The sequence below is a fragment of the Cricetulus griseus genome, chromosome 8 (genome assembly GCF_003668045.3).
Source record: "Cricetulus griseus strain 17A/GY chromosome 8, alternate assembly CriGri-PICRH-1.0, whole genome shotgun sequence".
Classification (NCBI taxonomy): domain Eukaryota; kingdom Metazoa; phylum Chordata; class Mammalia; order Rodentia; family Cricetidae; genus Cricetulus; species Cricetulus griseus.
In genome coordinates, this window is record NC_048601.1 from 97974376 (window position 1) to 97990548 (window position 16173).

The 16173-nt window shown below is 50.8% G+C and overlaps 1 protein-coding gene across 1 annotated transcript; it reads left to right on the plus strand.

The window, feature by feature from the left end:
* Positions 1-1112: 1112 nt before the first annotated feature.
* On the plus strand, positions 1113-10400 carry Asb10 (ankyrin repeat and SOCS box containing 10). Its single transcript, XM_027428433.2, has 6 exons — positions 1113-1422; positions 1552-1819; positions 4081-4600; positions 9402-9515; positions 9777-9962; positions 10085-10400. The coding sequence occupies exons 1-5, from the start codon at positions 1113-1115 to the stop codon at positions 9960-9962; spliced, it is 1398 nt and encodes a 465-aa protein (XP_027284234.1). The 3' UTR covers positions 10085-10400.
* Positions 10401-16173: the final 5773 nt, after the last annotated feature.

Sequence of the window (16173 nt, forward strand, 5' to 3'; positions counted from 1 at the left end):
AGAACTCCTGAGCGTCCTGATGCTCATCTCTACCAGGTCCCTTTGGGTTTAAGAGCAGAAGGTGGTATTCGAGGAACAGGGATCAGCAGCCTCCCTTGAGGTCACAAACTAGGCATCTGGAGCTGACTTGGTGAGGGAACAAGTGACAGGCGAGAAGGTTAGTCCTGGCTCTCGGGCAAGTTACCTGTGTGTCCCTAGGAATATCCTCTCCTTCTCTGGAACCTTTTCCTGCCTGCGATGCAATGGCTTGGACAGAGCCTCAGCCTTGATGCCCTTCAGCCATGGGAGTGAAGCTTGGGGTCGCTTCCCCACCACTCTGCCCTGCCCCTCCCCTCTCTTCAGCAGGAGCATTCCACCAGGGGCTCAGAGCCCAGAGCCATTTACAGCTGGCTTGATGGCTCTCTTGCTCCTCCCACACTGGGCTCTTCCTGGCTGGGATCCAACATTGCTTGCACAGTCCAACTTTAGCGTGGCTCAAGTCTTGCTCCTTTGGTTCCCTCTCCTAGAAACCAGCCATGCCTGGGGGAAGGAGCTCCCCTCCTCACAGAAGACACCATCTGGGGTGCCTCCCCTCTGCCCCTACCTGCCAGATCTGGAGAGTTCAGTCCTATTCAGCCTGGAGGACCCCTGGGACATCACCACTGCTGTGCCGAGACATGGCTCTGCAGAATGCGCTGTACACTGGGGACCTGGCAAGGCTGCAGGACCTGTTCCCCCCGCACAGCACAGCTGACCTGCTGCTGGAGAGCCGGGCAGCTGAGCCTCGCTGGAGCAGCCACCAGAGGGGTGAGGGGCAGCTGGGGGTGGGATGGCCTGAGATGGAGCCGGGCTGGGCTGGCTGCCTCAGGGACAGAGGTCCCAAGGACTGAGGGCAAGCTGAAGTCCCTAGCTGCGGTTCCCCCACACTAAACTTTCCCAACAATCTAGACCTTGGCCCAAGATAGAAGTCATGTGGATCCCAGAATAGCTCCTGCTGGACATTGTGGCCAGGTCAGGCTCCAGCGAGGGACACGGGGCCTCTGCCCCCTCTGCCTGTGATTCTCTCCCTTCATCGTCTCTACCTGTAGCCCCTTCCTTTACCCCTTTGATCCTCTCCCTTTCTCTGTACGCTCATGAGCTGGTTCCCACAGGAGTGCAGGGGCCAGGGAGAGCCTCAGGGTGACAGACACACCCTCTGTGCCAGGCTGGTGGAGAAGTCTGACAGAGGGTCTGAGGAGCACCTTGAGCCTGGCCTGGGGCCTATCATCACCCGCAGGGCTTCAGGACCTGCCCTTGCCTTCTGGCAGGCAGTACTGGCTGGGGATGTGGGCTCTGTCTCTCAAATCCTCGCAGACTCCAGCACTGGCCTGGCTCCAGACTCCATCTTTGATACCAGCGACCCAGAACGATGGAGAGATTTCCGCTTCAACATCCGGGCTCTGAGTATGGGCGGGGCATGGACGGGTCTGAGCGGGAGAGGGTGCCTTCATCCCACCTCTGTCATCTTCATCCCTTTGCCTGGCAGCTCTTTGCCATCCCAGGGATCTGAGGCCTCTGACCCTCTCTCCCTAGGACTCTGGTCTCTGACGTATGAAGAGGAGCTGACCACTCCCCTGCACGTGGCAGCCAGCCGTGGCCACACTGAGGTTCTTCGGTTGCTGCTGAGGCGTGGAGCAAGGCCAGACAGTGCCCCTGGGGGCCACACTGCCCTGCACGAAGCCTGTACTGCAGGTCACACCACCTGCGTCCACGTGCTGCTGGTGGCTGGAGCGGATCCCAACATGCCTGACCAGGATGGAAAACGCCCTTTGCATCTCTGTCGGGGCCCTGGTATCCTTGAGTGAGTGACCTGCACCAACTCTCAAGGGGGCAGGTTGTTCTGGTGGGTCAATACCATTCACTCCCAAGACATCCATTGGTCCCAGTTAAGAAACTGCAGCAACGCCAGCTTAAGATGTTTTTTTTTTCTGTTCCCTGGAAGAAAGTGGAAAGCAGGAGCAGGGGCCCAGCCTCATGGTCTTTGCTGAGCGCTCTGGCCAGCTTGGTAATGGAGAAGATAGTATTGTTGTAAAATTTTAATGTTTCTTTGCCCATCCAATGTTCTGCATTGTATTAAGCTTGGTCCTATCCTCAGGGAACCCGCTGTCCTGTAGCCCAAACAGATTACAAAGGTCTGAGTTAGTCTCAGTGTGTAGAGTGGCAGGCTGGATTCCCGTATCAGCAGGGTGGGCTCACATCTATGGGCTCAAGCCCATAGCTTAAGGACCAGGCTTTGTGGTGCATGTTTGTAATGCCAGCATTATGAGTGGGGGGAGAGGAGGGTTAGGAGTTCACGGCTATACTTGGCTGCATACTGAGGGGGAAAGGACTAGGTTCAAGGCTGGAGGTTCAAGGGCTGGGGTTGTGGCTGACTGGTGAAGTGCTTGCTCAAGCTTCCCAGAGCCCAGGGTCCCATCCCAAGCACAATAGAAGAACCAATTTCAGCTCATAAGAAAGTTATTGGCACACCCAAGTGTGTCTGTGATTCATCTTCCATGGGGAAATGTTCGTTTGTGTTGACCTAAATATTTGTGACCTGTGATTCAGGACCCTGAGAGGATGAGACTCCACTTACCACCTTGTAGTCACCATGGAATCTGAACAGAAGGGTCCTTGGAAACCCCATGAACTCGTGCCTTCCCTCCATGACTTCATGCTTTGCAGAAAGGGACAGGTCATCCATTGGGCCCCTCCTATGGACCTTGTCCCCTTGATAAGCTCACTCACCCCCAGAGGGTTTCATGGAGTTAGTCACATTACAGTAGAAGAAATGTTCTATACCAGCATGGTCCAATAGAAATCTAAAGTGATCAGGGCATAGTGGCACACACCTGTAAGACTAGCACTGGGCCATGCAGGCACAAGGATCTGGAGTTCAAGGTCATCCTTGGGTACATGTGACTTTTAGGACAGTGTAGCAAGTTTCAGGTCAAACCATGTCTCAAAAAACAAAAACACAGAGACTGAGAGAGAGAGAGAGAGAGAACAAGTGAACCATGGATGTAATTTAAAGTTACCTAGAAGCCTTACCAAAAAACTAAATAGGTAATTGCAGTAAAATACTTATAATATAAAAATTTCCATGCCAAGTGTGGTGGTACTACCTGGGTACGGGGAACCAAACAAGGGTCTTTTGGAAAAGCAGCCAGCACTCTTAATTGCTGAGTCCTGTCACCTGCATCTCTTAATGGTGTATAAGCCTGTGCAAGGCCCCCAGTCCTTGAAGCTTCAGTGTCCCTGGAATGTGAGAGATATAGAGTACTGGGGACTGAGGCTGGGCCATTGAGGAACATATTCCAACCACATGGTGACTTCTTGTGACTTGTATTCTCATGAGGATGTGGGAAAGATTCCTGCAGGAAGAATTCAGGTTTGCTTTTGTTTTTAAAGGTTATTTTATGTATATGTTTTACCTACACGTGTGTGTGTGTGTGTGTGTGTGTGTGTGTGTGTGTGTGCCACACGTATGCCTGATGCCTAAGAGGTCAGAAGAAGTCTGTAGGATTTCCTAGAGCTGGAGTTTGGATGGTTGCTGGGAATTGAACCCAGGTCCTCCGGGAGAGCAGCCAGTGCTCCTGATTGCTAAGCCATCTCTCCAGCCCCTGAGGGTTTGGTTTTAAGGCAACTATGCTGGGGCTGAAGAGATGGCTCAGCAGTTAAGAGTATGTACTGTTTTTTGCAGAGACCAGAGTTCGATTCCCAGCACCCATATCAGGCAGCTCACAATTGCCAATAACTCCAGCTTCAGGGGGACCTAATGCGCACACACACACACACACACACACGCACGCACGCACGCGCACGCGCACAATGGGCTGTGATAGCTGGTGTCTGTAATCTCAGAACTTTGGAGGCACAGATAAGAGATCATCTGAGTTCGAGAGTTGGAGAGCAAGCACAGAGGGTCCACTGTTGATTCTGCCTCCTGTTTCTGGGAAAGCCTGGATGGAGGAGGGTGTAGAGCCATGAGACTCCCACAGTCCCCGGTATATTTGCTATGCTCACCCAGCAGAAACGCAGCTCTGGTGCAACTTTCCTTGCCTGCTATCTCTCCCTGATCAGGTGTGTGGAATTGCTCCTGAAGTTCGGGGCACATGTGGACGGTCGGTCTGAGGATGAAGAAGACACTCCTTTGCACATAGCTGCCAGGCTTGGCCATGTGGAACTAGCAGACCTACTTCTAAGATGGGGTGCATGTCCTGACGCCCGCAATGCTGAAGGTTGGACGCCACTGCTGGCTGCCTGTGATACCCGCTGTCAATCCCCCACGGATGCTGAGGCCACCACCAACCGCTGTTTCCAACTGTGCAGCTTGCTGCTCTCAGTTGGGGCAGACGCTGACGCTGCTGACCAGGACAAGCAGCGGCCCCTGCATCTGGCCTGCCGCCGTGGTCATTCGGCTGTGGTGGAGCTGCTCCTGTCGTGCGGTGTTAGTGCTAATGCCATGGACTATGGGGGGCATACACCTCTACATTGTGCCCTGCAAGGTCCAGCTACAGCCCTGGCCCACAGCCCCGAGCACATGGTGCGAGCTCTCCTCAACCATGGTGCTGTCCGTGTCTGGCCAGGGGCACTCCCCAAGGTACAGGGGCCTGGGACTGAAGGCAGGGAGAAGGTCACTGTGGTGTGGGGACCAGGAGAGCTAGACCTGTGTCGTCTTTGCTTCTCAAAGCAACTTGGGGCACTTGAGCAGAGAGATTAGTTTCATCTTTCATTCAACAATAAATGGGACCCAAGAATAAGGCAGGGCATGCAGTAACAGCGTGTGTGTGTGTGTGTGTGTGTGTGTGTGTGTGTATGCATGTGTGTGTGTGTATGTGTGTGTGTGTGTGTGTGTGTGTATGCATGTGTGTGTATGCATGTGTATGTATGTGCATGTGCATGTGTGGTATATGCGTGTGTGTATGTGTGTGTGTATGTGTGTGTATGTGTGTGTGTGTGTATTGTGTGTGTGTGTATGTGTGTGTGTATGCATGTGTGTGTGTATGTGTGTGTGTGTGTGTGTATGCATGTGTGTGTGTGTGTATGTGTGTGTGTGTGTATGCATGCGTGTGTATGTATGTATGTGCATGTGCATGTGCATGTGTGGTATATGCGTGTGTGTATGTGTGTGTGTGTGTGTATGCATGCGTGTGTGTGTGTGTGTGTGTGTGTGTGTATGTGTGTGTGTATGCATGCGTGTGTGTATGTGTGTGTGTGTGTATGCATGTGTGTGTATGTGTGTGTGTATGTGTGTGTATATGCATGTGTATGTGTGTGTATGTGTGTGTGTGTATGCATGTGTATGTGTGTGTATGTGTGTGTGTATGTATTGTGTGTGTGTGTATGCATGTGTATGTGTGTGTGTGTGTGTATTGTGTGTGTGTGTGTATGTGTGTGTGTAAACACGTATGTGTTCATGCATGTGCATGCACTTGAGGAAAGTGGGCTTCGGGCAGTGGGACACTTACAAAAGACAGGAAGGGACAGAAGAGCCAGGACCAATGAGGGAAGCGGCGAGGCGTGGGGGCCGGCCTTCTTCAGCCCTGAGCTGAGTTTGAAGAGCTCCGATGTAGCCGAAAGATCAGCTGAGCAAAATGTGCCCTGGACCCGGGCGAGTCTCCCCGAGGACAGAACTTGACTCTGTTCCAAGCATTTGCAAAGGAACACAGCCCTGGTTTCTGAAAGTTTAGGACACCGCCCACCTCTGCCAGCTAGCTGCCACTACCCTCTGAAATGCTTTGCACTGTCATCTTCCAGTTTTGTCAGCGTCATGAAGTGAGCTCTACTTGCGATTCTGGGTAAGGTGTCCTGGGAAGGGGCTTGGTCCCGTGCCACGTTGAGCTATGTTGCAACATGGAGGCTGCTGGGACTGGAATGGAGACAGTTGTCCTCAAAGGGATATGTCAAAGCTAAACTGGCCTTCTGGGAGGGTGACAGCATGGGCAGGTCCCCACGACCCCGCCTCTCCTCCCCCGAGTCATCCCTGTTGACCCCGCCTCTCCTCCCCGAGTCAGCCCTGTTGTCCCCGCCTCTCCTCCCCGAGTCAGCCCTGTTGTCCCCGCCTCTCCTCCCGGAGTCAGCCCTGTTGACCCCGCCTCTCCTCCCCCGAGTCATCCTGGCCTCTCCTCCCGGAGTCATCCCTGTTGTCCCCGCCTCTCCTCCCCCGAGTCAGCCCTGTTGTCCCCGCCTCTCCCCTTTGCTCACAACTCTAGTAGCATCTGTCTGAATTCCTAAGCAAGACCAAATAATTAAACAGCCCGAGAGTTCGGCAGATTGGTCTCCCCTTTGGGAAAATACAAGAAAATCAACAATTAACACTAATTAATCTCCTATTAACACCAGATAATTAGGAGACGAGCAATTCCCTGTAATCTGACTGTGGTTCTGACAGCTAATGATTTCCCCGCCAGGCGGGGGCAGGAAGGACCTGGTACAGCAGCAGACAGACATCCCCAGATCCCGCCTCTGCCCCTACACCTGCCCCCACCAGCCTGCTCCAGCCCTTAGCCGTCTCAGGGAAAAGGGTGACTGGTGGAGTAAAGGACACCATTGGTCCCTTTCTCACAATCTACAGCCCCTATAGCCTGGGCTAGAGGCCCATCCCTCCCAGCGAGCATGACCCTGAGACTGTCCTGTGACACACCAGCCCCAGCGTTTCTCCACAAGGCTGATGCCTTAATGCTGAAGGCCTGAATGGGGCTCTGACTTTGTCACTTGCTTGTGTGGCTGTAGGGAAGTCGCTGCAAGTCATAAGCTTCCAAGCTCTTAGCATGGCCTAACCTCTGCTGAAGGGGGTGGAAAGTTATCATAGCACAGAGAGGGCCAGTGGCTACCAGACAGTGCACACTGGGTTGCTCAGCCCGCCAATGGCCTACAAGCCTGGTGACCATGAGAAGAGTAGGCTCCAATGCAGGGCACACTGTGAGCAAGTTGTTTCCTCTTCCTGTGGCTGTTTCCTCATCTTTAAAAAAAAAAAGGAGGGGGGTGTCCCTACATCCTAGAGTTAGTGTAGGAAATATGGTTCACAGGTGTTACCTTAGAAGAGGGTGTGACCTATGCATGGTGCTCAGGGTGAGTTGGCTGGTGTTCTAGGATGAGATGGATGCATGAGAAAGCTGTCCAAGCAGTCAGGAATCACACCAATATACAGAGTGATGAGGCAAGGGAGAGGGCAAGACTAGCAGGCATAACCTCAGGGAGGGCTGGAGGACTGCCTGGGCTTCCTGGAGGTGGGACTTGGCACAGGGACTCCTTAGAGAGAGGCAGGCAACAGAGCAGTGGTGATGTAATATCACGTCCTGGGCAGGCTAGGCTGAGATGGCTGTGATAGGCACTGCCCAGAGATGGGACAGGAAATGGAGGCCCTGGGCCCATAAAATGCTGCCTCCAGGATCCCCTGTGCCTAAAAAAGGTCCCTCCACCTGTCTCCACTACTCACTGGTGCTCTCGTGGGAAGCAGGGTTTCCAGGTTCCTGGTGTATGCAGTGGTGTCTAAGATGGGGGAGCTGCAGGTTATGAGTGTGGGGATTAGAGGCATATGACACCAAGTCTGATTTTTTTTAACTTAAAACACTTTAATCTGTATGAGTATTTTGCCTGCATGTTTGGTGTCTACAGAAGCCAGATGCGGGTGTTGGATTCCTTGGAACTGTAGTTACAATGGTTGTGAGATGCCATGTGGACGCTCGGTCCTCTTCAAGAACAGCAAGTGCTCTCAACCGCGGAGGCATCTCTCCAGTGAAGTCTTCCCTTCTTATGAGAAGGGTCTCCTTGTAGCCCAGACAGAATTCAAATTCTCTATGTAGCCAAAGATGACCTTGAACTTCTTTTTTTTTTTTTTTAAGGTTTATTTATTTATTTATCGTGTATACAGTGTGTGCCAGAAGAGGGCACCAGAGCTCATTACAGATGGTTGTGAGCCGCCATGTGGTTGCTGGGAATTGAACTCAGAACCTCTGGAAAAAGTCAGTGCTCTTAACCCCTGAGCCAACTCTCCAGCTCCCCAACCTTGAACTTCTGATCCTTCTGCCTCCAGCTCCCCAGTGCCAGGATGACTGGCCTGCACCCCAACCAAGTTTATTTGGTACTTACAGTTGAATCAAAGACTTGGTGTATACAAGACAAGCCCTGAACCACTTGAGCTGTATCCCCAGTACTAGTTTTCATCTGCTCAGGAGCCCACAACCAGGCCAAGGGCTACTTTTTAGTCAGCCGAAAAATCAAGGACAGAGCCCAGGAGAGGCAAGTGGAAGAGCAGGGCAGCATAGTAGTTGGTAGCCAAGAGCCCACCTCGTGCTAGGCATCCCTGCTGGCACTGAAATCTGGCTAAGCTTCATAACTTTTTTGGTTTTTTGTTGTTGTTTTTTCGAGTAGGGTTGCTCTGTGTAGCTTTGGAGCCTGTCCTTGAACTCACTCTGTAGACCAGGCAGGCCTCGAACTCACAGAGATCCGCCTGCCTCTCTCTCTACTTCCCAAGTGCTGGGATTAAAGGCATGGGCCACTACCACCCAGATGGTGCCTCAGTTTCCCTCACTTATAAATTGGGGACAATGACAGTCTATATCTTGTAGAAATGAGGATTGGGGGGTCCCTGCCTGCAAAGTGATAGGAAAGGAATCTGGCACAAGCCATGTGGACACTAGAAACACAGTTGCTGGTTTTCTAGCGCTGCTTCAACAAAGTACCATACTGGGTGACTTACAACAGCTTGCAACTCCAGTTCCGTGGGATCTGAGCCCTTTCTCTAGCCTCTGCAGGCACACACAAACTAGCATACACACAGAGACATATAAGACAAATAATAAATAATTTAATAAAATTTTTCCAAGCGTGGTGGCACACATCTTTAAAACCAGCACTTGGGAGGCAAAGGCAGGTTGTCTCTGTGAGTCTGAGGTCAGCCTGCATACATAACAAGTTTGATGTGAGCCATGGCTGTATAGTGAGGCCCTGTCTCAATCAGTAAATAAAGAGGGTCTGGAAAGATGGCTCCGCAGTTAAAAACACTTGCTGATCTTTTAAGGGGCCTGGGTTTGAGTCCCAGCATCCGCATGACAGCTCACAACCATCTCTAATTCCAGTTTCAGGGGATCGAATGCTCTCTTCTGGCCTCCACAGGCAGTGCACATATGTGGTGCACACACATATATATATATATACATATATATATGTATATATAGCCAAAACATACATATACATAAATATAAATAAAAATCTTTAAAATTAAATAAGCAAATAAAAATAGAATCAAGCAAATAAGACCTCATTTTCAAATGAGATCACATACAGATCAGCTGTTAGAACTTCAGTATAAATATTTGGGGGAGAAAGTTGACTCTACAACTGTCATGGAATCATCTACATGGCCGGATAGGATTCCCTAATGAATCTCTTTCTTGCAGGTGCTAGAGCGCTGGTGCATGTCCCCAAGGACCATCGAGGTCCTGATGAACACCTACTGTGTGGTACAGCTGCCTGAGGAGGCCAAGGGCTTGGTACCACCTGAAATTGTACAGGTCAGTGTCCAGGACCTGGAACACATCACTCAGCTTGGCCCTGAGAAACACCATTCCCTAAGGGGCAGCCTTGTCAGTCTTCCATAGAAATTAGCCAGCAGCCCACTCATGTCCTAGAAAAATATGCCTTCTGGGGTGATTTCCGAGGGTTTTTTATGAGGTTCTTGGAGATGCTTCCGGTGGTCACCATGCCGTCCCTTTAGAAGAGGTGGGAGCTGGTTTCCAAGGCTGTCCTCACTGAGTCCCTCCTCCTGTCTCCAGAAGCACCAGGGATTCTACTCTTCCCTCTTTGCTTTGGTGAGGCAGCCCAGGTCGCTGCAGCATCTTAGCCGCTGTGCACTCCGCTGTCACCTGGAGGGCAGTCTGCCCCTCGCCCTGCCACGGCTGCCCCTGCCATCCGGCCTCCTCCGTTACCTTCAGCTGGAGTTTGAGGATGTGCTTTACTAGGTGAGCCCTGGCTTCTGGGGACAGCCATCATGCTTGGGGACAGCAAAGGAGTTGGAGGATGATTCTGGGCTGAAGCAGCTGTTCCTGGGGCCACTGGAGTTGATTCCGTGTGTCTCTTTCAGGTGTGCAGTGCTGTGGGAATGAAGCAGACTCCACAAGAGGCACTTTTGCAGTGACTCCGGCCGGGTCATCCTGTCAGCACCAGGTCCGTCTTCAAGTTGGGAACAGATGCCTTGATCCACACTTGAGAGAAAAAAACAGATGAGCATCCAGCTGATACCGATGCAAACCTGTGTGGAAATCTCCATGCTGAAGCCCAGAATAATGGTGCAGATGCTATCTTAGCCCTTGGGAAGTAGAGGCAGTAGGTGGAGGTAGTGGCCAGATTGTGCTACTTGGTGAGACTTTGCCAAAAAAAAAAAAAAAAAAAAAAAGGAGCCGGGCATTGGTGGCTCACGCCTTTAATCTCAGCACTCGGGAGGCAGAGGCAGGTGGATTTCTTGTGAGTTTGAGACCAGCCTGGTCTACAAGAGCTAGTTCCAGGACAGCCTCCAAAGCCACAGAGAAACCCTGTTTCAAAAAAAACAAAAAACAAAAACAAAAAGAGGGTCTACAAGTTATGTGATTTGATACTATCTCCAACAAGCCTCCGCCTTCCTTGAGGTGACTCCCTTACATAGAATCAGGATGGGTTGCCTCACCTCTTAGTACCCGCAAGCAGGTCCCAGGCCAACCTGCCCCTGTCCTCACGTGAGACAGCAAATAGCCTCCAGAGTGAGCGCATGTCAGAGTAGGTGTCCTGAAGGTTGGAGCAAGGCAGAGGTGGGAGCAATGGGAAGCCGGTGGCCAAGGGCTGGGAGAGATGAGAACCTGGAAATGGTCTCAACATATGTGGGAGAGAGAGTAACCATGGCTCGGCTACTCTCTGAGCACCACTGGCCCAGGGTTAGGAAAACAACCATCTTTACCCACTGCCCACCCATGTAGGTCAGCAAGCATCACCCAGGGCACACCTGGCTCTTGTTCCTTTTACTCTGCTTCTTCATTTTTTATTCTGTGTAAGCGTGTTTTACCTGAGTATGTGTGTGTGCATAGTGTACATGCCTGGTGCCCTTGGAGACCAGAAGAGGAAGATGCCCTAGAACTTGAGTTACAGATGTTTGTGAGTGGCCATGTGGGTGCTGGGAACTGAACCCAGGTTCTTAGGAAGAGCAGCCAGTGCTCTTTTCTGCTGAGCCTTTTTTTTTTTTTTTTTAAACAGAGCTTTTCTATGTAGCTCTGGCTGTCCTGGAACTCACTTTATATACCAGGCTGGCCTTGAACTTACAGAGATCCACCTGCCTCTGCCTCTACCAGCATTAATCCGATTCTTTAAACATAGCTTTGTGGTAGCAAGAGTGTCACCAGAGCTGGGTTCTACTCTCTCAAGTATCATTAGCTTGTGGAACAAAAATCTCTTCCCCTGGACTCGTGTCTTCTTCTGTAAAACTATAGGCCTGTGGTGCCGCTGCTCACACTGCAGTACCAGGACCCTCCCTACAAACTGGAGCTGCAGCAGCCAGCAGTGGGTGGGGCAACCCGGCTGCAGAGCACCAGATATCAAGGGTCACTGGACAGAATTCTCAGGCTTGAGAGCACTTTCCCAGCCAGCATGTAGCCAGACTACGTGGGGAGGGATCTGGTGGAGGGGCCCGAAGGCTGTAGAGGTGGGTGGACTGGTCTCAGAGCCCGGGCCTTACCTCAGACTGACCCTCCAGCCTGGATTTTGGGTGTGAGCACCTGGCTAGAGGACTGACAAGTGGCATCTGCTATGATTAAGAGGGTCCAGGATTTGTTTGCACCCTCAGCCATGGAAATGCCTGGCTGTCTGGTACCCTGCAGGCTTGTACTTTGCAAGGATAATGGTTGGGACCAGAAGATGATTTCCAAGTGTTGACAGGGAACCTACTACAGAAGGTCCTTTGCCATCTTGCAGGAACCTCTCTGGGAGACCCTCTGTCATCCCTGAGATGAGGGGTCCTGGATAATGTCCTGAGTTCATTTGTTTGCCTGTAACTGCTGTGCCTCCTGTGTTCTAGCCTAGGCAGGCACAAAGCTGCAGGGGACACCAGGGCTAGCCCCACTACTCTGCTGGAAACACTAGGCAAACAAGAGAAAGTTGCACATAGTACTAAGTATAGAGACGGTGCAAACAGTGATGTGACAGCAATAGGGAGTCATTTTGGATTCAGTGACAGGGAAACCTACTTTTTGAGAAGGTTGGCATTTAACCTGAGATCAGAATGACAGGGAGGAGCCAGCCTGTGAGCAGAGTGTGGAGGGAAGCAGAAGAGTAACTGGGTCAATGTCCCTCAGGTTGCCTGGCTATGAGCAGCTGGTTTGAGTGGGGGAAGCCTACAGAATCCAGAAGGCCAATTGGAGGCCACAGCAGTCACCCTGGGATGATGGGTGGATAGCAATGGAGTAGCTTTGGAAGTCTTGGGGGGGGGTGTATAGTGCTTGCTGACAGACTAAATGTTGGGTTCACCCAGTGTGCATCACAGTTTTGTTTTGGCTTGAACAACTAGGTGGGTGGTGATTACTAAGGCAAGGGAGGTAGAAAGGTCTGTGCTAGCCAGATTTACCTGTTAGACATCTCAGAGAAGATGTGAGGTCTTGTTGCCCAGGGGACAACGGTCTGTTCGGTTCTATTTAACCCCTTCCACACCCTGCTTGGGTTAAGGTGATAAATAGAAGGCTCTGAGACATGGCCCTGCCCTCAGAGAATTATCGATACCATCACACCACGCTCACAGGACGCATGTGAACTAAAATACAAAGAGCAAGGTGTGAAGGGTGAGTGATTGAGAAGGCCCCACGAAGGGGTTGGGGCATCAGAAGTTCTTGTGCTGTGCCTGGGAAGTACAGGGTGTGGGACTCCTTTGCAAGGAGCCAAGAAGGGACGACAAGAAAGGTGGTGTGGAGTGGCTGGCATGCCTTGTCTCTTAATGAAGCAGCCGAGTTGGGAAGGCCCTTTCTGGGGTTAGACATCCAGACACTTGCAAACCAGGGAGCTTCCTCCCCAGCCTCCTGGCTGATGGTCCCGCAGGCCCAGAACCTCTCCCTGGTAATTGCTTTCCATAATGTGTTTGCTCCAAACCAATTTCACGCCTCCGTGAGGACTCCGCCCTGCACGGGAGGCATGGACCTCCCTACCACCAACCTATCCGCCTGTGAACGGGTGGGCTCACACATACCACACATTCAACATAACAGATACACAGAATTCAAGAGCCCTGACACAATAAAGATGCACAAACCTTCATGCATGTACACTAGAGTTCAAGATACTCGTGTACATTTCCCACGAACCGCGCACTCACTGTGGAATAAGATGCGCTCTGAAGCTTGAACCTCTTGCCTGGCTCTAGTCCCTTTGCCCTCGGCGCCTCTCTTGACTAACGCCAGGGGGCGCTGCGGCACCCCGCGCCTCCCTCGCGATGACTGTAGTTTCGTCCTAGTGCCACCAGAGGGTACTCGCGGGCAGAATCCGACGAGGCCCACAGTGGGAGGCTCTCGCTCCCGCCTGAGTGAGTCAGAGATATGGACCTGTTGGCTTTGGCTTTAGAACACTTTGCTCATTTTTGTGTCTTGGGTGCAATTGCCAGCACATGAATGAGAGGCCAGAAGATGAGACCTGACATAGACCAAGCAGAGAGGGTAATAGCAAATTATTTATCCACTTGTAGAGGAGCATGGAATCTCTGTGAGTTTGGGTGCAGTCTGGTCTACATAGCAAGAACTACGTCAGCCAGGCCACATAAGTCCTGTTTTGCTTTTTTTTTTTTTTTTTTTTTTTTGCTTTTGTTTTGTTTGTTTGTTTGCTTGCTTGTTTGAGACAGGGTTTCACTGTGAAGCCCTGGCTGTCCTGGAACTTACTTTGTAGACCAGGCTGGCCTCAAATTTATAGAGATCCACCTGCCTCTGCCTATAGGATTAAAGTTGTATGCCAATCCCCCACCTCCACGCATGCCCTGTTTTTAAAAACCTAATAAGTAAATAATCATATTTGAGACCATATTTCCAACAAACAAAGGAAAACAAGCAAAAAACAAATTCCTGTTCAGGAACATTTCCCAGAGCTATGTACGGTGAGAGCCGGTCAACTCACAATACATGCACAGCTCCATTTTTTTTAGATTTATTTCTATGTATGTGAGTGTTTTGCCTACATAAACATATGTGCCCCACATGGGTGCCTGGTTCCCAGGGAGGTCAGAAGAGGCAGTCAGATTCTCCAATACTAAATACCCAAGGTTGAGAGCTGCCATGTGGGTGTTGGGAACAGAACCCATGTCCTCTGAAAGAGCAGCCAGTGCTCTTTAAGGCCTGACTTAGCTCCATGGTTCCATTTTAGGAAAGACCAGGTACTAGATGTTCAGGGGTTCAGTAACAAGGTCCCCATTTTCTACTGGTAAAGAGCCAACTTTGTTCAAATTTGATGGTTTGATGGCACCAGCATCTGTCCTTGGTCCTAAAGTGCTGCAGAATGGGAAGGTGAGTCCCGTCTCTCTTGGGCAGGGATGCTCTTCCTATGTTCCCTGCTGGAAGAACTCTTTCTGGAAGACACAGCCTCCTGCCCATGGAATCCTTGCTTTTTCAGCCGTCAGAGTAGATGATATGCTCCCTTTCAAACAGAGAAATTAAGTTGGAGGTGCCAAGGCCACATGGTTCAGGGGGGAGTAGAACTTGCTTCCAAGTTTTTTCTTTTTGTTTATCTCCAGCAATGCTTCCCCATTTACTGCGCAGTCCAGTTCCACCCTGAGTGCAAGGGCAGGGATAGAAGTTGCCTGCAGCAGTCATCCCTAAGCATGTGACACTAACATCCTGACCAGAGCAGTCACTCTGCATGACCCCAGCAGGGCAAGGGACTGATTGAAGATATAAATGGGTTACAGCGCTCAGTATATGCCAGGTCAATACAAAGTGCCCAGGTGTCACTTAGCTCATCACTTCTGAGTAGGTTGCCTACTGGGATTCATTGGTACCAAAATATAAACCTCCACCTCTTTGCCAGTTTGAGTGGGGAGTCTACTGCTCTGAGGATAAGTGCTGGACAATAAGCTCTTGGCTTGAGATAGGTGACATACATTTTTGAGACCAGAAGGTCTTTACCCTCGAGTCCTCGAGAGTGTGCAATCCATTCTGTGGCACAGAGAATGGCAGGCTTGTTGAGGTGTGCATTTACTGTTACAGGAGCTTTGGAACAGATATTTCAACATATGTCCTTTTGAGCTTTTGAAATTTTGTTCTATGTGATGTTATTACCTATGCAAAAAATGAATGCAATTACTTTTAAAAATGGCTCTTCTCCGTGTGTTATTTGATTGGTGTGGAAACTGCTCATACGGCTTTAATTGCAGTAATTGTAGCTCAAAGTTCCCTCCATAATTCATCAAGTCAATAAGCCTCTATTATGTATCCAACACTGTAAAGCCATCAAAGCAAGTACTTGACCTCTCCCTTCTTAAGTACAATATGTTTTTGAAACCGGTCTTCATTATCAGTACCATGGAGGGCTTGGTTAACGTAAAAAGAGTTGTTTGGAAGACTGTCTGTAGTCAACGGTGTATTCTACTACTTTATGGTGAGTTGGGGGTTCCGAGTCCTAAGCCAAACACCTCTTCTTCCCTGAGGTGGCATCTTCTCGCGAGTCTTGGCTCTTGTTTTCACTGGGTGAATTAGAACGCAAAGTGTATCAGGACTGCATAGAAACGACGCCATCTTCCATTCGTTTCTCTGGTGAATTCTGAAGATGTGACCTCCCTCCCCCTCCTCCTACTCCTAGGGCCTCACTGTAGCTCTGGCTGACCTGGCCTTTGGTTCAGGCTGGTCTAGAACTCAGTGTATAGCTGAAGATGACCTTGACCTCCTGCTCTACTTCCCAGGCTGAGACTATCACAACCAACCCCCCTACCTGTCTCATTTCATCCTGCCCTCTTGCTGGGTGCTACCCAAGGCACTTAGAGTTCCGAAGCCTAACAATAGCCCCGCTCACTAGCTAATGCAGCATTGCTGCCTGGGACAGAAGTCACTGAGACCCAGCAGGCTGCCTGCCCTCCTCTGCCCTCTGTGGCAGCTCTATGGCTGTGTGGTAGGTTTTCCTCTTTACCTGAGTAGGATCACTAGCACTCCTACACGGCATCTTATTGAACTTGTCTGTCTTTCCTAT